The 24,323-nt window shown below is 34.1% G+C and overlaps 3 protein-coding genes across 7 annotated transcripts; all 3 read right to left on the reverse strand.

Moving 5' to 3' along the window:
* Nucleotides 1-137: 137 nt before the first annotated feature.
* LOC111284614 (DUF1997 family protein, putative (DUF1997)) lies at nt 138-4,952 on the reverse strand. 3 transcript variants are annotated; one of them, XM_022873381.2, is made up of 8 exons: nt 4,497-4,952; nt 4,147-4,407; nt 3,675-3,783; nt 3,050-3,095; nt 2,399-2,484; nt 1,053-1,111; nt 425-528; nt 138-334 (listed from the first exon to the last, which is right to left on the reverse strand). In XM_022873381.2, the coding sequence occupies exons 1-7, from the start codon at nt 4,580-4,582 to the stop codon at nt 429-431; spliced, it is 747 nt and encodes a 248-aa protein (XP_022729116.2). In that variant the 5' UTR covers nt 4,583-4,952; the 3' UTR covers nt 138-334; nt 425-428. The 3 variants fall into 3 exon arrangements, 2 of the variants coding, with proteins under 2 accessions (XP_022729116.2, XP_022729115.2); XR_002689553.2 differs by lacking the exon at nt 2,399-2,484; XM_022873380.2 differs by lacking the exon at nt 138-334 and having other exon boundaries at nt 377-528; nt 4,497-4,782.
* Nucleotides 4,953-5,379: 427 nt separating this feature from the next.
* LOC111284613 (mraW methylase family protein) lies at nt 5,380-8,979 on the reverse strand. Its single transcript, XM_022873379.2, has 5 exons — nt 8,188-8,979; nt 7,839-8,084; nt 7,692-7,760; nt 6,341-6,533; nt 5,380-6,091 (listed from the first exon to the last, which is right to left on the reverse strand). Exons 1-5 carry the CDS (start codon nt 8,827-8,829, stop codon nt 5,664-5,666), a joined length of 1,578 nt encoding a protein of 525 aa, XP_022729114.2. The 5' UTR covers nt 8,830-8,979; the 3' UTR covers nt 5,380-5,663.
* A 150-nt stretch (nt 8,980-9,129) lies between these two features.
* UBP26 (ubiquitin-specific protease 26) lies at nt 9,130-20,863 on the reverse strand. 3 transcript variants are annotated; one of them, XM_089762636.1, is made up of 16 exons: nt 20,795-20,863; nt 20,550-20,667; nt 20,184-20,283; nt 19,459-20,055; nt 18,260-18,515; nt 17,293-18,047; nt 16,904-17,012; nt 15,625-15,803; nt 15,091-15,375; nt 14,798-15,002; nt 14,316-14,387; nt 13,879-14,103; nt 12,644-12,904; nt 11,697-11,838; nt 9,947-10,141; nt 9,130-9,467 (listed from the first exon to the last, which is right to left on the reverse strand). In XM_089762636.1, the coding sequence occupies exons 3-15, from the start codon at nt 20,261-20,263 to the stop codon at nt 10,047-10,049; spliced, it is 3,261 nt and encodes a 1,086-aa protein (XP_089618762.1). In that variant the 5' UTR covers nt 20,264-20,283; nt 20,550-20,667; nt 20,795-20,863; the 3' UTR covers nt 9,130-9,467; nt 9,947-10,046. The 3 variants fall into 3 exon arrangements, with proteins under 3 accessions (XP_089618762.1, XP_022729113.2, XP_089618763.1); XM_022873378.2 differs by lacking the exon at nt 20,550-20,667; XM_089762637.1 differs by lacking the exons at nt 12,644-12,904; nt 20,550-20,667.
* Nucleotides 20,864-24,323: the final 3,460 nt, after the last annotated feature.

Consider the following 24,323-nt stretch of genomic DNA (forward strand, 5'->3'; position numbering starts at 1 on the left):
GTGCCCCGTTATGAATTCCTGATAGGGCAAATTCTCATGCAAATTAAATCTTTCTTTAGCCAAAAGAATCAGCTAGGTAATGCATTATGGCCATGTTTGGTACATAAGATGATGAATAGGATAGGATGTGGACCTAATACTATCAAACTGACGGGCGCTTATAGATTTAATCGAAAGTATGAACCAAAATTGAGCTAAACTACTTGTCCAGATGTTAAGATCTGACATTGTATTCTTAACTAAAACCTTAATCGGGGAAAGTAGGTCTAGAAAACCTTAAAAACTGGTTGCTATTGTCATTGAATCTATTTATGGTCCATCATCATTGACTTAACTGAGAAGAAAGAGAAAGTCGGAAAGATTAGAAAAAAAAGTATAAAAGAAAGGTCAAAGATTTACTTGCCAATATGAACAAAGGAGCTACTTTATCAACAATTTTGAAGTTGCTGTTCAACCCATTTGTTGTAATCTTGCAGTAGTTGCTGAAGAAGCAAAGGAACAAGTCTATCCACCAGAGCTTGTATCATTCTGCATTTGATAACAATTCCATTGTATGAATATTTATGGAAGAATCAGTGAGTGAAAATGAAAATCCATCTCATCTCATATGCTACTGATTGCAGTTCATCTTCATGAATAAGCAACTTGACAGGATTAAGTTTCTGTCCTACTATGCAACTTGAAGATACTAATTGAAATAATAGTTAGAGAAGCTCCTTAAATCTTGCAAGCCCCCAAAAGACAAAAAAATACTTGCTTGAGGATAAATTCTTTGAATTGACAAATGTGCATCTGGATAAATAAGCATAATCCTGGAATCTGCACGGTTACTGTAATGAAGATTTACATTTCTTGCTGTAAATTAGAATATCTGTCTTGTTGATTAATACATCATCTACACATTAGGTTAATCCAAAGATTAGCTGATAATCTAAGTGAAAAAAATCCATGGTGCTACAGCATTTGATAGTTACTGTCATTTTATTAAATATTCATACAAGATAGGAGAATTTTGGATGGAAATGCGGCTGTACTTAAACTAAAACACTTACAGATTTCCAGGACGCTCGACAGCTGAAATTGGCAGTGAAACAAATGGTCGCGTGTAAATCTGTTTACAAAAATCAACATCATTTATATGTTATCAAGGTAAAAGAAAAAATCACCACCAAAGCAGATAAACACCAGGTAGAGCAAATACGAGATCTACAAATTAACATGCTTAAAACAGGAAGACAATCATATTATCATGCTGACATTCTCAAAAATATGACTAGAATCAATATTCTTGAAAATAAAATACAACCCACTTGTATGACCGTTAGAGGTAACTTATGAGCTAGAAGTATTTACTCAAAGGAGCCCCCAAATTATGGTGACACACCAAGACCCTGAAAGCTTTGAAATTCAATTAAACCTAAAAAGAACTGCAAGTTGAAGAACATAGACGGAGTATCTAATGCAGTTTGCTTCCTCTATGGTTGAGAAGCTAGAGTTGGATCAAACTTTCCATATCAGCAAATTGAATTAAGAGTATAGCTGTTTAGGAAGGATAAAAAAAAATTCTTAATTTATCAATATTAAAAAGCTCCGTGAACTGAATATATTCAGCAAGATTTGTAGGATGAATGCTTGTTTTCTTAAATAGTTGATCAGGTCCTCCCTTGTCGACTGTCACTCAGGTGAAAAGTAGAACTGAACCCATGCCTGAAACTTTCTTCATGCAACAACAGTTAGGCTAGGCTTGGTAGGAGTCAAAAGTGGGTGGATCCAAAGGGGTTACTGAAAAAGTGGAAGAGAATTCTACTCATAGGCCATGTAGAAGAGAAAAATGAGAGGAAAGGAAAAATGAATGATTGCCATTCTCTCCATGCTACCAAAACTTAATCATCCAAACTGGAGAGATTTTCTACACTTACAAAACGTATTTGCTACTCTACCAAGAAATTAATGGAAAAAATATTTCTGTCTATACACTTTTCCATCTTATACCAAGCAAACCAGTTGAAATAGAAAAATGTTCTCATTTGTATCACCTTTCCCAACTTTCCAGACTTCCCCCATTTCTCCTTATAAAATCAAAATTCAACTTCATCAATACTTCATGGACTTTGGAAGACAAATTCACAATTATTTATGTAAATTCAAAGTGGCAACTTCTCAAGACCATAAATAACTAAGAGAAACATAGGATTAGAAAAGAGTTGAATGCAGTCAACCTACATGGATGCGAATAGGCACTATTGGAAATAGGCCAGCATATCATGATAAACGTAAATCACATATTCCAAAATAAGACTCAAACCTACAGAAAAAAAAAAATGTTTTGCCAGGAGGCACAATTAAAATTTAATTTCTAGGTAACAGTCATGATTTGTCAAGCCAATAAGATAACAACCTCAAGACTTAGATTCAACTTCACATCAACTTCTAAAAATGGCTCAGAAATATTTGTGTCCCAGGTAATATGATTTATCATAGTAGCTGCAAAATTGAAAGCAACATTAATAGTTATAAAATAGTACCAAATACCCACTATATATAGAATAATATGCATTCTTAAAGATCCTAAAAAGAAAATTCTTGGGCCCTCCGACTTAAATTTGTTATCAACGATACAACTAAATGAAATCTTGGCTAGTATAATAAAAAAAATTATAGCCATAAGTTTTATTCAGCAATCCAATTAGCTGATGAGAGGTTGGGCACCAAAATGAAAAAGTTTAGCCAGTGCCTTAAAAATCCAAACAGTGAACTGCTTGAGGAGCCAGTTCCCACTTCAACCAATGGTTTAGGAAGTTAACATGATAACTTCTTTACTGCATTCCATAATTTCTTTTTAATGATTCATACTTTAAAGCGAGGACCATTGCTTAAAATTCTATACATGCCAATCACACATTTTAAGTTTGAAATGATTGGTTTTCAAAGCAATAGGTTGAGCACTATGAAACAAGCTATTGATTTTAGTTCATCTAAACAACATCTATCACTCTAAAATAAAAAACAAACCAATATTAGCTCAAAGGTATACAAAGGTCATAAGTACCTGAAAAATGGTCATTTTGGCGTTCCACAACTTTTGAACCCTTGAACTGCATACAATGTTAGCCACAAGTATACAAATACAATTTTCATCAGTCATCAAACAGAATACAACTAACAGTGACCTTCATTTTTCTTTTTAATACTCATCAAAGATCTGTATTTAAGTCTCTTGTTTTCATTTGCATATCATTAGATTCTGGGTTCAATGGAAATGGACTTTGTCATTCTCATTATAATCATAATCCAACAAGCACAATAGCAAAAATAGGCATTTTGATATTGATGTCGCTTATTAATGTGTATGCTTTTGTGCTGTGAGCAACTAGAAATCAGCTTGATTAAGCAAAGATGTCTTTCCATATAGCAATATTTTCATCACTTTTGCCCTAGAGGCTTCAATGCTCACAGGCAATCACTGGATGATATATTTTCTCAACGACAAAATTTTCAGTATAACATAAAAGCATACATGCAAAATACAATCTCTGCTGACAGGTTCTGAAAATGCTAAATGAGTTCTTTGTGCATTTCTTGTTTTTTTTTTTTTTTCCTCTTTATTTTAAGCAAACCTTTTACCCCCACCTTGTTCTACCTTACAATATCTGAAATGTAGGATAGAAGGTCACCTTGCAAGAAAATAACTCAACAGTGCAATCTTCTTTTGTGGGGATCACTCGTAAGTCAAGTACCGGTGTTGCTTCAAAGTTGAAGAGCGCAAGTTTTGGAAGTGTGCACCTGGACAGCATCCAAGAAAAATCCTTTTCTAGTTAAGAGTCATTTTTATGCAGCTATTCAAAAGATGAAAGATAAAAGGCATCAAACCTTATTAAGACCTGAGGTTCAAGAATTTCTAGATTAATAGTTTAGGATGAATGAGAAACTTGGAATGGGTTCATTAAAAATCAGTTCCTTGATAGCCAGTTTAATTGCAAAAAAAAAAAAAAAAAAAACTCTTTTGTTTTGTTTTGCCAGCACAGAACACAGCAATGGGATTGGACAGTAGAGGAGATAGTTAAGCAAGAAGAAAATGAATGACGAAAATGGCAAATAAATACTAGCAGTGGGCATTGGCAGTAAGAGATAAGGCAGGAAACTGACCTGTATGCATTGGTGTCAAGAAACTCAAAGTTTTGTAAGGCACTAGTGTTTAACATAGCTTCGATCCCAGATGGATGGCTTAAAAAGTGACTGATATGATAAGGTTGGTCGCCCTTGACCTCCGAAGTGTCACCATAAACTGGAAGTTTAACTTTTTGGGTCCTTGAGGCAGTCAAACTCGCTCGCTTTGCATTAGAGGAGGCTACAAGATTGTTCTCTTTATGTCGGTGTAGTTTGATGGGAAGAGTGAGAGTAGCTTTCCTGAATACGGAGAGATTAATTCAGGCAGGAACAGGCAGGAATTAGTGGTTAATACTCAACTTTATGAAAGAAGAAATCTCAACATAAACCTTCTACTGCTGCTGCTGTTTCTCAAGTGTGGAAATGGAAATCTCCATCTCCATCCAGTGTTGCTCGCAGTTGCTACAGTCATCATATCCCCCAATTGATGATTTTTTTTTTTTTAATTATCTGTGAACTCAAAACAAAACGACAAGCTGAGTTGAGAGTTGAGACTCTACTCGTTATTATTTAGAGTAATTGGTCGTGGGTTCTTATTCCTACCGACTGTAAGTCAGTAATATATTCAGTTTCGAGCATTACTTTTCCAAAGTACATGGATAATAAAACAGACCTCTAATGGTCACTAGCTTTACTGGTTCAGGAAATAAGATCACGTTTTCTACTGCTACTATCCTATGGCTATAATAAATAATTGATTATTTATAGATAAATGGACGACGTGCCTGCATCTTCTGTGATGTTGTTATGTTCCTACTACGACAGTCAACATTATACTTCTCAACCAAATTTCTTAATTCTTGATTTTTATTTATAGATTGCTTTGCTTTTCTGCTCATCGAAATTATACTTGGTAAACATCATAAAATTAAAGATTTTAATTAATAATTATTAAATTAGCATATAAGCAGTCTGAACTAATCAATAACCTTCCCTTGACCTTGAAGATGCATGTTAGTACAATCCTACTAGCATTATACAATTTGTTAAGCTGACTGACTATTTCACAACAACAACAAAACTTATGAGACATGGATTCTTGTCTTAGCAGGAGTGCTCTAATATGCGAAACATTAGAGTAGTTGATGGTGCTTGCTTCTGGTCTGGTCTGGACTGCTTCCTTTCTTCCTTTTGCACTTCCATATAGCACTAGTTGTTGGTTTGTAAAATGTGGGAGGGGATCATTATCATTCACTGATTAGTTTTCACACATCAAATAATTCCATTAGCATTGATAAGAAAATGGTAATAATCTGTTGGTTCCACTTTTCAAATGTCATACTACCGCCATTGCTCATTCTATTCCTATCATCATAAAACTGGTAATTGGTTTTTAGTTACACGGTGATCCAATGAAATGATTTTCCTCTGTGGAAGATTTCTACCCTAATTATCAAACAAAGAGGATAAGGATGGAACGCCAATGGCAGAGGCTCATTAAAGATCACTACTTAATAATTTCCCCGAGCTAGCTATGACCTCCAGCTACAACTTACCTATGAACAGACCTTCTGAATTACCCTTAGCTTAGCACTTCTAGACCGACGGTTGAATCCTTCTTCCTTTTCAGATGGTGTAATTGGCCTCTTGGTCAGTATTGTTCCATTCCGACCTTGTATCGTCTGTCTAATCCATAATTCCTTTTTATTATTGTCACCTTTGATCTTTCGCAAATCCCCTATATCCCTCTCTTCTACACTACCATCTCCACTTTCCTTGCTGCAATCGATGATTTTAAGAAATGTTTGTTTCACAATTCTGTCTTCTAAACTGTGGAAAGAAATGACGGCAAGCCTACCCCCAGGGGCAAGACAATCAAAGCAATCGTACAGGGAATCCTCCAGTGTCTTGAGTTCATCATTGACAGCAATTCTGAGCGCTTGAAACACTCTTGTTGCAGTCTTTACCCAACCTTGCCTACCTCCTGTGTCAAATAATTAGACGTTACCCATCCAGTGGAAACAAGCCCATTAGATTATGTCCATTTTTGCATTAATTGCCTCTGTGCTTGTCTTTCAAAAGAATTTTAAAAAGAGAGACAAACAAACGACCAAAAATCCCTCACCGTGGACCCGAACGTTACCTTGTCAGAGCATATTTGAACACAAGTAAGAAAATTCAAACAGTAACGAAAAGCAAAAAACCTTATTGGATGAATAGAGAGAAAACCTACCTCTTGTCCCAGGAGTCACACCCCGAATAACATCAACCAATTCACCAGTAGAATGCAATCCACCTTGAAGACGAGCCTGAAGAATCTTATTTTGAAGCAATCTCCAATTGCTTTCTTCTCCATAATCCCGAAGGATTCTTCCCACTTCACTATCTGGCCAGCAATTTAATATGTCTTCTGCTTTCAGACTAGACTGTCATAAGCCTGTTATAGTTAGTTAAGTAGAAAAGAAATATTAAAGATTCTGAGATATGTCTAAACACATGCATCTCTGTGGACAATTGTGTGAACATATTGGCTGGCTACTTCCAGCTATTCTACGGGAATAATTTAACACTGGAACAGTATGCCAGGGAGATTGTATGCAGAAAAAAAGAAGGAAGAGGACCATCAAAGAAGAGTTAGCGATTCAGATTACAACTCAGCATCATACACGGCAAGAGAAAAAATCAATGAACAAGAATTCTCAGATGAAGAGAATAGAAGTGGTGCATGAGGATATAACGTGATCAACAGCTGCAACATGAAGCTAATCAACAGCATATGTCAAGTTTCCAGGCAACTACACCTCGGAGCCCGTACCTACTGTTACTGAGGAGTCCCAAGTTGAGGCACAGGCCCGATATATTGGTTGTGCTGGAGGGTCCCAAGCTGGTTAGGCTAGTACAACAGAGCCCATGAAGGCTATTACCAACCCGGCACAGCCTGACTCTTGCGAGTTTTCTTTTCCCGAAAATAACATTTTGTTTTCAAATAATCCTCTCAAAAGTCATAATAGCTAGTTTATGGAAGTATTCTGATTAAAGGGATCAAACCTCATTAGTAACTCCAAAGAAAACTAAAATCATTTATAAAAATATAGATGTGCCACGCCCACTGTGGCCTAACATGAATAATCATGCCGTGCGCAGGACAGCACAACCCAGCTCGACCATGGCCTTGCCCCTAGCCCTAGCCTAGATGCGATGCCAGAATTAGCCTGTTAATTAACCATGAGTGCCTGACTGAAGGAACAGTCCCTGTAGCATGCTGTGTCCCTCTAGACAATTTAAGGAACCATTTAGTTTTGGGAATGTTTTTCATTTTCCACCTCCATTTCACTCTATATATAATCAATGAAACGAGTTAAGCAATTTATTATTTTTTCGATTGGCATAAAGTTGTCAAATTGCAGCGAAGAGGTAAAGCCCAGAACAGCAACAACATGCATAAAATCACAAGAAAGCGTAACCACTTTCAAAGTTATAAACTTAAAATGATGATGAGGATGAGGTAAAGGGTGAGGGAGAGAAACAAGGGAAAAGGATGCGGTGTTGCCAATGGTGAGATGTCCTTCACTTAAAGTCTTTACCTGAGGATCCATGCGCATATCAAGAGGTCCATTAGCAAGCACACTGAAGCCTCTCTCGGGATCGTTGACCTGTGCAAAAACAGAGGAGGCCATGAAGCAAATTGAAGAAGAGGGAAGAGGGAGGAGGAAAGGGCAAGGCGAAAAAACCTGCATGGATGACATTCCTAAATCCATTAAGATGCCGTCGACTCCGGAAGAGAAGAGGTCGGGGTGGTCAACCTGCCTGAGAAGGGATTTGATGTTCCTAAAATTGTTGAGAAAAGTGAAGGCTTGGAAGTGAGGATGAGGGTGAGAATGGGAAAGAGCATGGATGCGAGAACGAGCCATCTGGAGTGCAACAGGATCCACATCCATTCCAATGAAAAGCTTGAGTTGAGGGTGGGACTGGATTATCTGTCATTAAAACGAAGTACCAATATGTTAGTAATAGGAGAAAATTACAGGACAAAACTCAGGAGTAACTACTCTACTGGTAAAAGAAAGAAAGAAAAGAGACCGCGGAAGCATGACCAGCAGCTCCAAGAGTACAGTCGACAAAAGAGCAGAGTGGCTTTGAATTTGAAGAGAAGACATCAAGTACTTCACTCAACATAACGGGGATGTGGGACTGGGACTGCTGCATCATGGCTGAAGTAGAAGAATCATCCTCCTCCACATTCTCAATCTCAATATCACCATCCCTGAGTGAACGGGTTCTTCGCTTTTCTTTCGCTAAGCCCTTTTCTTTCTTCTTCAGCTGCTGCTGCTGCTTCTTCGTCTTCTTCTTATTTGTATCGGTAGAGATGCTTCTACAAACAGATCTCACGAGAGCAAGCGATTTTGTAGGATAATGGTTATAAAGGACACGAACAGCTGATACCGCTGCTAATCGTGAAGATATAGGGAGAGTAAATGAAGAAGACAACACCAACTGCATCATTTGCTTGGCCTTTGCCGCCATTGATTCCAGACAGAGTGAGTTCAGTCCACTGGGGAGAGATAAATAAAGTAAAACCAACAAACCAAGATGAAAAGGCTCCCCTCCCTTAAACCCCCAAAACCTTTGGGCCTCATTCTTATACCAGGCCCCTTCCTCAGCCTCCAAGGCCCACTTTTTATTTGCAATCTTTACACTGGATAAAAAATATAGACTAACCATCTTTCACATTCGAATTCTATGAATGAAAATTTTACTAAAATTCTCTGTAATGTAATTATTCGATATGGTAATATTTTCTTCCTTTTTCCCTTGTTTAAAAGTAAAAATAAATAAATAAATAGCAAAAACTAATGACAAAATCCAAAAAAAAAAAAAATAGCGAAACCAGTTGATGTTATGTAAGGAAACAGCTGCTAGCTGAATAAATTTGCAGGAAAGCTTTGTTAAGGTAGCTAGCGAGCGGCTGGCAATAGCAGCGTAAAGTGGTATAGGATAGGAGACAGGAGGTAGGAAGTAAAGTTGTTGAAACACGACATGAGATTAATATAAATTTACTTCACAGAGCATCCTATGTTTTGTTGATATCCTCAAAATATATTACTACATGCAATATATAGTCCACAACTTGAGCATCTCCACAAGAAGCAAAGGTATATTACGCTGATGATATTCATAGCCATCTCCACCAGTATGTAAAAGAGTTCTCTGCAGCATTCACAAATACTAGTATCACTATGGTTACCACATCTGCCATGGATGTGTAAGTCCAGGCTTTTCTGGATATTGCCAAGGTACAAAAATGGGCTGGGGAAGAGAAATAATTCCTTCAAGGCTCAAGCAGCAACCTTTCTCACTATCTGTTTTGCACAAACACAATATTTTAGTGAATCAGTGATTTCTTGCACCAATGACCAAACCAGAGCCAGACAATAAGTTACAAAGTTAACCAAATGAGATGCCCATCCTCTTGCCAAATCACAAAGTTACTAGGACAACACTGCAAAAGCCAAATGGTGTAAATGTTTGGTTTCAGACACCAAAAGAAATGGTGCTCACAGTTTACAAAGACTATTTGCTGGTGATTTCATCAGACAACCTTATGCAGATTTAAACATCTAATTATGTCTAAATAAGCAATCATAGAAGCTAGGACCTCGACAATTTCAGGCGCGCTGTACAGCAGCAGAGGACTGCTTACCAGCCATGGCACCTTAATTGCACAAGAGCTTTTTAACTGGTAATTATTGTTAAGATGAAAAATGAGGAAGCTAAAAGAGACCCATATCAAATATAAACAGCAAAAGGTATGATATGTAAAAAGAGTCAGGCACCTTACCTCCAACATGCAAATCAAAACATTCCATCATTTCTTCTTCCAGCATCATTATCTACAAAATTTTAGATGTTGTAGGCAAAAAAACAAAAGTATACTTCCTCTAAACAACTTGAGATGAAATATTTGCCGTCAACAGTGTTCCTCGAAATCCTTCTTCAATATTTTCAACATTCAATTTCTGGTCAGAAAGCTCATCTGTGCAGCACCAAAGGATCAACAAACAATGGCTACTTGATTATTGAAATACTTACGTGATAAAGCTTAGAAAGAAAGCAACTATACAGCTGTTTGGGCAAAAAACAACTACACTTCTTTATACAAAGTGGCATGTGAAGTGAGAAGTACTAATATACCTCAGATGTCAAAAAAACCGTCTAGAATAAATACCCATGACCAATAAAATATTCATATGGAACTTGGTCACATGCAATATTTGAATGCCGAGTTAATGTCAACCTATGTGTAAAAAAAATCCAACTAAATGTCGAGACAGAGAGGAGGAGAATATTTAGCAAGAGATATATCATATCTCACAATCAAACTGGGATATTAAAATGCCAAAGAGAACCATGATAAACCATCATCATAATATTCTTTTAGAAAAACAATCTTCCAGAATCAAAATTCTTATCAGTTTGATAGATCAATGAACCCTACTGAAGCCCATATTTTTTCTAGCAACATTTTATGTCTTCAGAATTAATATTGAATATCTCAACAGCATCATTTCATATACTAAATTTTTTTCTACCAGTAAATTACAATTCTTACCAGTTTCTTAACCTTGAATTCAATTCCATAAAAATAACTGTGGATAAAAGGTATTAAATTATTGCAGAAATTTAAAACTGAAAATTTATGCAATTATTAAATCAAGCATAAGCAATCACCAGAATTTGTTTGCTCTTACCAATCCAGAGAATAACCTCCCTAACTCTTGTGTTAAGTTGTGTAGAGCCTAATAAATATCTTGACATTGATTGTCCAAAGCAAATACGCAAATCGACTTTCATGGAAAGGTCAATGTGGAGGTTGGAAATGGGTGGTAAACCCCCTCCAAATTTTATATGTAATAATAAGGGTTTATCATCGCGCTTGTAATCTCTCTATTCTTTATAGTGAAAAATTCTGCAATGGCTACAAAGTGAACACACACATTGAGAGTGAACTACTATAAATCTAGTGTCTTCAATTTTTTCGTTTGCACTTGCTATTATTATTGCTTTCTGAAAAAAGGGCTTTAATCCTAACATCATGCCCCTCTGTGGACTTGTTTTTCCTCCCTCTGGGTTTCTCACAAAGACAATTTGTGCAAAGCTTTTATTTTTTTACCCTCTCAAAGGAGAAAATTTAACATAAGTAGATTTCTTCCCCATCCTTTTCTGTGTTCTTTTCTAATGCAACTGAAATTAAAGAATCCATATAACAGAGACTCTCATGTAAACCCAACTCAGGTTACCATTCACAAAGTATTTATGCTGGCTGCAGTTCTAAAGCACTAAATTACAACAAAGATCAACATCCTAATGAATATGATACAATTTTCTGGAGTGTATGAAGAATTTGTCAAATCCCAGATTCACATAAGGAAGGATTATGCTGAGGACATGAAACAGAAAACAGTTTCTCTACTTTCTTTTACATCAAATCCAACTGAGAGGGGAAACCACTGAAACAACCACTTAATTCTATTTAACACAGTAACTATGACAGTATATTTTTTGAAAAGGAGAAAAGAAAAAAAAGTTACCAGCAATATCTCGATCTTCATGGATTTCTGAATCTTTCACCCAAAGCCTATCTCCAGGAAATATATTCATGTCTGCAAGAGTGGCAGTTTCCTGATCAATTATACGGGATCCTTTGTGAAGAATTTGGTTTTCCTTAACAACCTGCACGTAATGATTGCCAATGAGGCTGCTATTGAAAGAAAACATATTTTACTTCAATGACAAGTGCTCATTACAAAGGCATCTGAAAAACATTAAGTTGAGAATAGCAATATCTCAGTTTCCAGTAGACAAGCAAGCAAACCTCATCAAAATAAATAATATTAAGAAATTGTCTCCTACCACATTTTCAAACCAAGATTGATTTTTGGCCTAAAGAAAAACAAAGAATGATATTAACCCTAAATTAATGACACATTCCACCCAAATAATAAGTAATGAATGTCAGTGGAAACTTTATTTTCTGCAAATTTAATCAAAATTTGCCCATATAAGTGAGATTTTAAATTCCATGAAGCTAAATAAGTGACAACTTGAGTGATTTAGGGAAACTAAAATGCTTTGCAGCATAACCTACTAACATTTCTACAAGCAAATAACATATTGTAATAAGAGCGGCAAGCCTGTTAAGATCAATGCATCGATATAAATGGTTTATTTAATATTAATTATTAAGATTTTATTTAACTCAACAACAAAACATCACCAAAATTTAATGTCTGCAAATAGCAATGTGTTAAGGAGATTGTCGGAAAACAATGGTCCGTAGGCAGAGACAAGATTATCAGTCCAACTAAAGTAGTCTAAAACAGGATAACTCGAAGTTTTAGACAGAGAAAGGAGAATACATGTTCACAGTTCTGCAGTATTAAGATAAATAATTAGTTAAGAAAAAGGAAGCACACAACATAAGCACAATTTTTTAAAGAATATTATAGTTAAATTCCACAAATTCGACATTGCTTACCCCCAGTGATTCCCATATCATCATTTTCAACTGGTATATTGATGTAGATGCAGAAACTTTTAAATTTACTAAATTTCCATTATTTGTCCTCCGAGAACGCTTGGAGGTTCGTCGATCAGGCTCAGAGGACTCAGATGCTTGTAAGATTGATTTTGGAGCTTCTTTTCCACGTACAAGATAAACATAAATATCTTCATCAGCATAGTTAAGCTTTTGCATCAACTCACAGCTTTCTCTTTCTCCAATGCACTCCTCACATATCTAGCAAATTATCAACACAAGTGATTCAAACTTTCAACTATAAGAGTAATAAAGTTCAACCATTTTTAGGACAATTTTAACACACATTGTTCCCAGATCTGAGGCAAGTAAATATAAAAAATCTTACATCACTATTTACATTCCTTTCAATGAGGCTGTCTGGTCATCTTCCCAATGACTGGGGCCAGAATGTCATAACTTGCATTGTCTACAATTCTAATGTCCAAATACTATGGACATATGAGATACCCGACAGTGTTCTATGAACAACTGATGCAATTATTAAAAAAAAAAAAAAAATTGAAAGCATGATTTACATTCAATGAGGTTGGCAAGTCATTCCCAAGTCCCAACAACCTCAGCAGAATTTTACAAACCCACACTAGCCAGTATTACATTGTTCAAGTTTCATAACTTCTGAGATGCCAAAGAATGTTCTGAGAACCCATGAGCAATAAGCATTTCTTGCCCTTAAAAGTACCAGGAATCTTTTAGAATTGCATAGATCAAGCAGCATCTATTTCCTTCTTCCTAATCTATAATAATATTTTCAATTATCTCTCTACATTAATGCATACAAATTCAGACATTTATGTGAAGAAAAATAATAAATAAATAAAAACTACAGCATTCTCTATCTTCTTCTCATGATTTTTCTTTTTCTTCAAATTTGCATCTTTCTTCCATGCAAAAATTAAAAAGCCATCCTGCATACCTCAGGACATGCACGTCACATTTCATTACAGAAAGTTAAAAACCCCAACAACCAACACTTATCACTGCCTACACAAGAACACATAAATAACAAATTTTCCAATTTGTTTTTGGACAACTTAGCATTAGCTAAATATCATCAATCTTAACTTTCCAAAAGAATCCAATAATCATGAGTCCTAAAACAAAACAAAAAAAAAAAAATCCATTACATAGATCACCGAACAGGAAGAAAAATTCTGGGTTAATATCAACATTACCTCTGGGCAGGTCCTAATCACTGGCTGTCCTGACTCAATCTCATTATTTACTTCATTGGAAAGATCAAGATGCTGCTCAAATATTGGCATGTCCCCACAGCATCCAGCCAAATCATTAGCACTACTGAGCTCAATTACAGCAGATATGCCATTCTCCTGAGTACCACCCCATTCTTCACAAAAGCATTTCCAGTCATTCTCAGTGATAATGGTCAATCTATCTGTCTAAAATCCAAAGATGAGAGGAGGGAGGTAGAAGGAAGAAAGAAAAGAAAGCAAGTAGCAGGGATTAGAGAATTTAATTTTTGAACTAATATTCTGGATGTAGAAGCACATTAGATATTGCCAAAAAATTTTAAAAATAATAAATAGCACTAGTAGATATCAGTGTCTACATATTCAAGCAAATGAATATATATAAACACTCATATACTTACAGTAGAACCCTTCTGGAAAAATGAACCACGTTTGTAGGCCACTTTTGGTGGCCTTTCTAGAAGACGTAAATGCTGGTGAAAACAAAGGTGGAAAAAGGACATTAGAAACCATTATCCTCATGAATAAAAGTTAAAAAATGGAAGAAAGTTCACAAAATGAAAGCAGAATAGGCACCAATAATCTACAGATAAAATTTAACTTCCGAAAGCAAATTCCTCACCATTTTGGCTAAAAGTCAATTTTAGTTATAAAAGGGTTATTGTCCCATTCATAAACACAACATTCCTGAAATTTCCTTTAACTACTACAAAAAATCTCATCATCCAATAATTAAAAGCAACAAAATGCACATCAAAAAATCTTTGCTACTTCCCACATGAGAGGAAAATCATAAATAAGCACCAATTCTTGGCACAAAAAAAAAGGATCTGCAACGGTGCTAGAATATATAAACTTAAGTATTGGAATAGTTACAAATGACCTTTTCACATTTCAGCAAATTAATGATGCCATCAAGAATTTCAGGTTCCGTAGATGAAATAGTTTTGCTGCTTCCAGTGATGTAGCTCCTCCATTTTGCAAGCCAAGAAGAAGGCAGCAAGTAATACTTGCAGTTTGAAGACATTGGAATACTCTTTCCCATGGCTAATTTTTCATGATTTTGACGCTGTTTAAGCTTCAATGCTCTGCAGCATGAACAACAGAAGTCAATCAACCATGAAACCACATTAGTGGATAGCAATAAACTACGAATGTAAGCTTAGTTCAGATGACCTTATACAATCCTCCAAGCATGCAACTTCTGAAAGTGCTTTGCAGCACTCAGGACACTCTTCAGAGTCAGAACGAAAAGTTGAGCAACCTGAAGGATCGTCAGGTTTTATTGTGATCGCATCTTCATAAAAGAAGAGCCATAGCTTCTCAGGAACCAGCAATCGCTTAGCACCAGCCGCTTGCTCTGGCATCAGATGCCCATGAGGACATGTAATAGACATTGTTGGTCCAGCATCGGCTTCACTAGGTGCATCAAGGTTTTTTCTTTTCACCCACTGTTGCAACCTACAGGCAGAAAATGACTAGCATCACTATACACTCAGAACATAAAAAACAGAGAGCAAAGTGGAGCATATTTTATTCTTCAGAATGGCTCATTTCATCATCCCACAACTTTCACCCTGACCAATTCCTAAATGAAACTGAAAGTTCAAGTTGACAAAATATGCAAAGCAGAGAAATATAGAAGCTGAAGAAGAGGAGAACCAAAAAGTTGAAAAAGAAAAAATTTTCCTTCTACAACTGTAGTCATACCATGCCCTTGACACATAGTAGGTTCCATCTATGCACCTGCCCAAAAGTACATCGTCTGCAATCTCTTTCATCAATTTTCTTCGATCCCTATAGCTGTCAGCGCAGATGACCGTGCGTGCCACATGGATAAGGCAGTCCAAGCAGTAGTCAGCTTTGGCTAGTGTTGGTCCCCCATTGTACTAGTTTGCACAAGCACCCAACAATATGTATCAGAGGAGATGGCACAGTAGCACGGGGGCAAACAAGAGATGATAACGGAAAAGTGAAACTATCTACATACATATGAATACATTAACATACAATTATCATTTTTACCTTTTGATAAAAGAGAAAAATAAATGTGCACAACAGGACCCAAGCCTAGCTAAGTAAGTACACATAAGCAAGCAATAAGGAAAGAGAAGTTGAGAAAAACAGAAAAAAAAAAAAAAAAAAAAACTACAAGGAAAAGGAAAAGGAGTTGCACATAGTTTTTCAAAAGAAAAGATTTTCATAAGATTTCCATCTTTAGTACCAGGAGAAAATTCATCTTACCATTGTATATAGAAAGCATCATACTACCATTACCATACACAGAGAAGGCCAATCCATCAGAACATTGAAATATCCACTTTTCTCAAAAACGATAGGAAAGATACCCTGCAGTAATAACATTCTGCTCATGCTACCCATTGTTACCCCACTCCGCATAAAGTCGTGCCATTTGGTCCCTGAAACTCCTGGGAATTTACAATTTGTTCAGGACCTATGATTAACTAGGCCACACCACCCAAGCTAAATGATAAACCTTTTTGAATATCAACAGATGGAAAAAGCACCAAGAGAGTGGTCCAGCAGCTTGGAGTGGACCACACTGGTTGCATATGGTGTTTAAAGGTTTACTGCCTTTCTTCTTTCATTAGAGAGCACAGCCAAGAATCTCCTCAACCTATACTCACTATAAAACTATGGGGGGTCTCTTGAACTGAATGTAAAGCTTGTATCGATTATCCATTCTTAATAGGAAATCACATAACATGGAATGCATCAATTGGAGAATGGAAAAGAATATCATGAGACAGAAAATAAGTTAACTGACAATTTAAACAAAGAATAAGAAGATTTTGAAATACAAACTTCTATGAATAAAATGGACATCCATTTTATTAGAAATTTAACCAGATGCCAAAGATAAAAATTCGACAAGAAAGGCATCATAGCATAATTAACCATGAAAAGTAAGTAAATAACAGTAGACAGCAGTCGTAGGACAAAAGTTATAAGATAACAATGAAGCTACCTTAGAGGACAGTTTCATCCAGGCTTCGGCTGACAAACGCTTCACAAAGCCAACCTTGGAAACAGGGATTTTTCCATGAAAACATTGGATAGATGTATTATTTAAAACACTGCAGGACATCAAAAGTAAAACCATCAGCTCTAAAAGTGCAGAGGGGACAAAAGAGTTACAAATATCCAAAAAGAGAAATAAATTCAGAAATACAACATTACAAATTTATGCAAGATCACCAGTACGCATAAATCCACAACTAAATGTGCAATCATAGACAATAAAAAGTATCAATTCATTGCTCAAAAACGTCTACCTACAGGAAATATATTTAACTGATGAACATGCACAAGCCAACAAAAAACAAAGATTCAAATAAAATGTGGCACTATACTTACGGTGGAGAAATATTATCAGCCCATTGACGAAGCCAGTCAGTGGTAATCCAATAAAACGGTTCTTCAACTGAATGAACAGGAGCTTCGGATAGCACTGATCTCACTTCCTGTCTCCTTGCTATTATGTGATCTAGTTCTCTTTCCTTCTTCAATTTGAATTGTTCACAAGCATCAACAAATGATGAATTCAAGTTTGTTATCTCCTCACAAAGATGAGAAGGAAGAGAAATTCCATCATGTAAGAAAACTGCATCCTCTTCTATTTCCGTGCTACTGGCAGCATACATCCTACATCCCCTCACACCATTCTTGTTAATACACCTAAGATTGTACATTAGCATGTAGGCATCAGTAGATGAAAATATCTGTACATGATTCCCAACACTAGATTCTGCATGATGCAGCTGAACGGTATCCAAATTATTTCCATTGGCAGTGCCATCCACTCCTATGCAAGATGAATAAACAACTGGCTCAGTTTGACTAGATTTAGCATTGGAAGTTGAAGAGCCTTCTCCAAATGGATGATGACCCAAGTTTGAGACATGCTCATCATCAAACTCCCACCACTGCCCTGTATTCTCATCCTTAATATGAGCAATGTAATGGCCACTGTTTGCAGCAGTTCCTTTGTGAATAAGAACTGCCGATAAGTCATATATCAATTCCACTTGAGAAGGCTCAGATAGCCTACCCCGCATATCTAGCTCTCCAAGAAAAGAGAACACAGAAGTAATTTTCTTCTTTGTCGTAGTCTACTGACACATTGAAACACACAAAATATTAAAAGTGTCATTGACTGTTCAATGAAGCATGCTACAGACAGGAACTTCTACTAGAAATAATATAAATGGAATTGCTTGCACATCAAGTAAAAAGGTTATAAAAAGTAAAAGGATATGCTAATCCATTAGTTGTAAAATGTTAAAGCAAATAGCAAAATCATACCAAATATACCACCAATTACCTTTTGAAGGAAATCATAGCGCTTAAGCTGGAAATTAAGCACATCAGGGAGTGTACGCAGCTTGATACTGCGAGAAGCATCAACTCTTGTGTTACATGACTCACAAAAATATTGGTTATCACCATGTAGCTCTTCCACGCTCAGATAATCATTTAAACTCTCCTCTAGAGTTTTCAGGCCCTTGACATTCAACTCAAGCTCATAAAAGTCTTCCATCTTTGAAGAAGCTTCAGAATCTTGGCCACATTTTGAGCACCTATGAATAAAGGATAATACACAAATCTCACATAAAACAGACTCTACTACCTCAAATTTAATTACATCCATAAGATTAATCACAAGCTTATTATCAAATGCCATGGGCAGGAAGACCATTTATATATATTCAAAGAGCATAAGCAAATATTGGCTGAATGAGGTACCTCAATGCAATTGGCTAACACCAAAACAACCAAAGGACACTAACAAATAACCTCACAATGAAAAGTTAATGCAACTAGATAATTGAAATGCTGAAAAGAGGTCGCTGCTATAATACAGGATGTTTTTAACTAGTAATGATCGACAACAGCTGTTGATTCATGAACCTCATATAAACTAACGCTAAACCAAGCATGACAAAGACTTAGACAAATATAAGTTCACATTGAAGGAATTATTTGAAATAACGGAACAAGAAAAGAGCATTCACGGTAACTTGAATAAAACATAACTAATTATATTTTAGAATAGGAAAAAAACAAGGATTTTCAAAAAGCATAATTCAGTTGGACCTAAAAATCACATGGAGGAATAACCCACTTAATGGATAAATGTAAGCAAGTAATAACATTAAACGGCATATCAATATTTCTTAAAAACATCAAAGAAATAACTTGTGTTTCAAAAGAAAACTAAAATTTTCCCCTGTTCCACTTAATTGAAGAATTGATTTTCCCCTTCCCCCTCTCAGTTCCCTTTTAGGATAATTAGTCCTTGCTTCTCTCGCTCATTTCTGAATTGTCTGTCTCCATTTTCCATAATCATTCATTATCTAGTCATAACTTATATAGGTGGGCAGGGGGGATTCAATCATACATAAGGATTAATAACTCTCCAAAATCATAAAAACCAAATTAAAGAAGAAAAATAGCAGTAACACGAGGGGAAAAATAGAAAATCATATTTTTCAAACTACCACTGATGAAATATAATCTTACGTTGTCACATGTGATACGCTTCCTCGGAATAGATCTTGAACAATTGTCCTTGCTTTGGAAACTTTAGAATGGCTTAGACAACGCTCAAGCAAAGAGAAAAGCAAGGTCAGAAATTCGTGGCTATCCTGCTGAACTCCATTATCTAACTCAAGTGTCTTTATAAATGGGGCAGAGTCAATGAAGGCCATTTTACTAGCATGCAATTGTGCAAAAAGCCGTGCAAGTTGATCTAAGACGGGATGTTGTTTCAAAACATCAGGTTCAACAGAGAAAACACCTTGTCGAAATGATTTATTCATGTACAGGCACTGGAGAATGCTGTTTGCGTAGCATGTTGCACCCAGATTCGTTAGACCTGCAGGTGAGTAAGCAGAAGCACGAAGATCTTTACATGGATCTGGACCAAGAGCTTGGATAATATCTGACATTTTTTGCCATAAGCCAGTTTTCCGACTTCCATTAGGAGGCGGAATCAACCCACAAAAACAATTAGGGTTGTCCTTAGTATTCATACGACAGCCTTGACAAACTGGTTTTGTGATCATGTACAGCTGATTTACATCATCGTCAGTTATTTCACCTGTTACATGAATTTTCCTGCACAAGGGGAAAGAAAATTTAGAAGGGACACATGAGATAATGCTTAGCAACTCCCCCTCCCCCACCACCTCGTGGGAAAAAAAAGGGTAAAAGATTACTTTGTCTTCTAAGAAAACAGCTAGTACCTTAATATTTCAGTAGTACTATCACCATTCTCCACTTGTCTCTGTCTTTTGTTTTTACTACGGGTTGTTGGTCGGCTCATTTTATCATTGATCGACCCAGCTGTACACACAAAAAAAGACTTGGTCATCTAATATCATTTTTATGGAATAAAGGAATTTTCAATTTTAATTGAGAGTTTGACTATAAAAACTAAATTCATAAGACAAAGAACGAGAACATGAATTGAGATAATAGAACTTAAGTATAGTCCACGATGATCCCCACAAAGGAGCCAAACTCTCGATAGAGTTGAGGATTAAAACACTACATCCTAACACATCTCAGTTGGTGTAAAATGTTATGATATCAAGAACCCCTTTCATTACCGTTATCGGACAAGGACACGCCGCCGATACGGCGGACACGCCAAAAAAATTGACACGCTCTGACACGGCGAAGGCACCAATGAACACGGAATGGAAGGTTTCTTTCTGAAGTTTTTCTCTAAACAGAGAAACGTAAAACCCAAAGTTTACCCACAGAGAAATAACCAAACGATGATGAATACCCAAACACAATTAAATTATAAAACCAAACAACTGATGAATTACATATTTAGGTTCAAGCATACCTTTTAATTTGTTGAATCGTTGAAGGTTGAAGAATATGAAGGATCGAGGGGAAGGTAGAAGGTGAAGACAGAAGAAATACCCAGTCGCATAGAAATATTCACTTTCTTCTGTCCTGTAGCTTTTTGCTTTCCTTAGTTATGGGCCAATGGGCATTTAATCTAAAAGAAAATGGGTAATGGACTTTATCCTTTTAAGTTTGGGCTTAATTTATTATTTAATATGGCCGAAATCATTTTTTTTTTTATTGTTCTTTACATTTAATATTTTTATTTAAAAAAATATTTTGTATTACATGTTTTATCCTATTCTCATTTTTATTTTTTAAAAATTATCGTGTTATCGTATTTATGTTATATAATACATGTTCATATTTATATCATACCCTATCATATTATGCGATGTATATTTTATGGATATTATGTGTTTGGAGATAACAAAATATTTTTTAATAAAATAAAGAAAAAAAAGCTTAAAAGAATCATAAACGTAAAACATATAAGGGAAAAAAGTTTGCATTTCAAGTGTTATACAAAGGGAATCATCCTATTAGTGTTTATATTTTTTGAAAATTATTATTATTATATTTATAGATAAGGGCATTAATAATATTTTTTTAATTATTTTCTACTATATACCTTTTATTCCGTTTCAGCCGTACGAAGCAGGGAATTGAAATGAAATACGCAATGAAGCGGGGAATAGATATAGGAAAGCGGGAGAAAGCCAGCCTTTTCGTGGCATGTTAAAAGGATCAAAGACCCAAAAACCAAAGCCCAAATTGTTTGAAATAATAGATCTAGCTAAGGACAGGTGTCTTGACCACATTGGTCAGAACATGAGATTCATTACATACTTGTTATATACTTTAACTTGTTATTCACAACCGTGTCGTTTAAGCCAAGGAAGAATGCTAGGGATACTCGTCCCTTCAGATACTTTTAGATCCTTGACCATTTAAATTGCCACGTTATCTCATGTTTCAAAATAGAGACCGGTAACTTTCAATAATCGGCTATTTAACTTCTAAAGCGTTTTTAAAAAATAGTTCTATAATTGACGATGACGTTACTTACACCGAAATAACTCGGTCTTGTATGAGTAGAACAAATAGGTAAAGCTTTTGTTGAATTATTTTTGTTTCTATTTGATTCAGTATAAATTCAAGTTTGCTTTTTTTTTTTCTTTTATTTTGATTCACTTGGCAATCTATCAATTTTATTTTTACTTTTATACTCATAATTTGGGTTAAATCTTTTTAAATGATCTTTTATTTTTTAAATTCAAAATGCTTGATTCCTTCTAAAAGCAATTAATATTCCTTGATGGAAGACTACAAAAACCAAAACCCTCAAACGAAGAAAGCACTGGAAACGAAGACAGAGAGAAGTAATTGAGATTTTTAAGGTGCCATGGCCGTGTACTCGGAGATGGACAAGCCATGAGTTAATGAAACGGCGATGGCTCCAGTAAAGCACCTAGCTCTTCCTGCTTTGGCCTATTTGATGTTGAGATTGGGTTTTACCGTTTTAGTATTAAATGAAAATAAAATATTTGAGCCTTTATTTGTAGAGATTATTTTTCTTTCTTTAAACCATCATTTTATTTTCTGACAAAAAAATATAAACTTGTAATAACAAGAAAGAGAAAAAAAAAAAAAAAAAAACCTTCTCTTACAATTTTAAAACAATATTTTATTGAGAAAAAAAACTTGAAAAATTAGATGACTTACTATTTGAGTTTTTGGTATCGACTTTAAAACATAAAGGAAGGACACGTGGCGCTTTAGATGCTCGAGTCTCCAAAAACGTTAGTGAAATTTTGTAATTCTTATAACAAAGGGGATTTTTTTCTATAAAAAGTTAGTGAAATTTCTTAGGGATGTAAAAACAAAGAAATTGATGAAGATAACTTTTATAATAATATATATTATATTATTATATATTACTAAAATAACGCATAAAAGTTAATATAAAATTTTTGTAATTATAATTATTATTATATTGTTATTCTATATTTTTTAGTTTTTACTAAGTAGTTATAGATGAGAAAGATATTAAAAAAATTAAAAATTGATTCGAAATTATATCAGATGGATTATTTTTTTATTTGATTATAATTAAATTTGAATATTAAATGTGTATTTTAAGTTTGAATTAATAAATAAAAATTTGAAGATAAAATTTAAATCGAATTATATATTTTTATTGATTTATATATTTTTATTAATTTATATATTTTTTAAACTTTTAGAAAATAAAATAATTATTTTATACTTAAATATATTTAAATATATTAAATTTTATATTAAAAATAATATATATAAATTAAATATAAAAAATTGAGTACTCAAACTGAATCAAACTAATAGAATTTTATTCATATTGAATTATACAAAAATTCAAATCATATTTTAAAATTTTAAAATTTTATACATTATATAAAAAAATAAATCAAACTCAATTTAACCCAAACTATATTACTTCTATTAATAATATATTTTGTTGTATTAAATGGTTATTTGTGATTAAGTAAACAATCAAGATTCTCCCTTAAAACTAGTAAATTACCCTATTGTGCTTCGGAAAGTAAGAGAATAATAATTTTTAATTTTTAAATTATTTTTAATTAATAAAAAATTAATTATTAAATTATTTAAAATTATCTGTAAGTAAATAAGCTCATCTCATATTGAGATTTGAGTTTAAAATTTTTAATACAAATTAAGTTGGTTTGTAATATATATATATATATATATATATATTCTCTAATATTAATTTAAATTTTTGAAATCTTACTATTTTTGATCAAATTTATTATATTTTGTAATTATTAATAATATAATATAATATAATATAATATAATATAATGTTTCAATTATAAAAAAATTAAGAAACTTTTTAATTTTGATGGTAATAATAACGAATTATTATTATTTTTATAATCATTTGAAATTAATTTTTTCAATTAGAATAAATCGTAAGAATTTCCTTTCACTTTAGTAAAATTGACTATATAATTTTTCAACTTAAAAAATATTTTAAAATTTTTATTACAATTTTCAAAATAATTTTCATTATTAGAGATTTTTCAAATTATCATTTTTTAATTAACTTTATCTCTTTTATTATTTAAAGTAACATGTAAAATAGATTTACGTAAATAAAAAATTTAAAAATGTATACCTAAAGAGTGAAAATGTTTGTAACAAATAAAATAAAATTAAACTACTTATATTTTGGATTTAATTTGTTTACATAAAATGAGTTAAAGATCTATCTTTGGATTTATTTATTTAAAAACAATCAAACCTTTACCAACATTTTTTCCTGAGAGATTTGTTTTAATATAACAAATAAGATTTTAACCCATTTATCTTTTTTTAAATAAAATCAAACAAATAAAATCACAACTCATTTATCTATCAAAATCAACAAAAATCAATTTTAATATTGACTTAACTTATTTAATATATAATTTTATATTCAATACACTATCAGTAAATAAAATTATATATATTATTAATAAATT

Source organism: Durio zibethinus, chromosome 6 (assembly GCF_047325235.1).
Source record: "Durio zibethinus cultivar Kanyao isolate XHJ-2024 chromosome 6, ASM4732523v1, whole genome shotgun sequence".
Lineage (NCBI taxonomy): Eukaryota > Viridiplantae > Streptophyta > Magnoliopsida > Malvales > Malvaceae > Durio > Durio zibethinus.

Coding starts and splice junctions, on each gene's coding strand:
- LOC111284614 (XM_022873381.2), bottom strand. CDS start 4,582: ATGATGACTGTAGCAACTGCGAGCAACACTGGATGGAGATGGAGATTT. Junction 3,096..3,674: donor TTGAGTTATTTTCTTGCAAG/GTGACCTTCTAT, acceptor CATTGTATGCAG/TTCAAGGGTTCAAAAGTTGT. Junction 2,485..3,049: donor CCAAAATGACCATTTTTCAG/GTACTTATGACC, acceptor TCAATTTTGCAG/CTACTATGATAAATCATATT.
- LOC111284613 (XM_022873379.2), bottom strand. CDS start 8,829: ATGGTTAGTCTATATTTTTTATCCAGTGTAAAGATTGCAAATAAAAAG. Junction 7,761..7,838: donor TAGGAATGTCATCCATGCAG/GTTTTTTCGCCT, acceptor GTTTTTGCACAG/GTCAACGATCCCGAGAGAGG. Junction 6,092..6,340: donor TGTGACTCCTGGGACAAGAG/GTAGGTTTTCTC, acceptor TATTTGACACAG/GAGGTAGGCAAGGTTGGGTA.
- UBP26 (XM_022873378.2), bottom strand. CDS start 20,263: ATGAGCCGACCAACAACCCGTAGTAAAAACAAAAGACAGAGACAAGTG. Junction 17,013..17,292: donor GCTGATAATATTTCTCCACC/GTAAGTATAGTG, acceptor GATGTCCTGCAG/TGTTTTAAATAATACATCTA. Junction 14,104..14,315: donor TTTTCCAGAAGGGTTCTACT/GTAAGTATATGA, acceptor TTTGGATTTTAG/ACAGATAGATTGACCATTAT.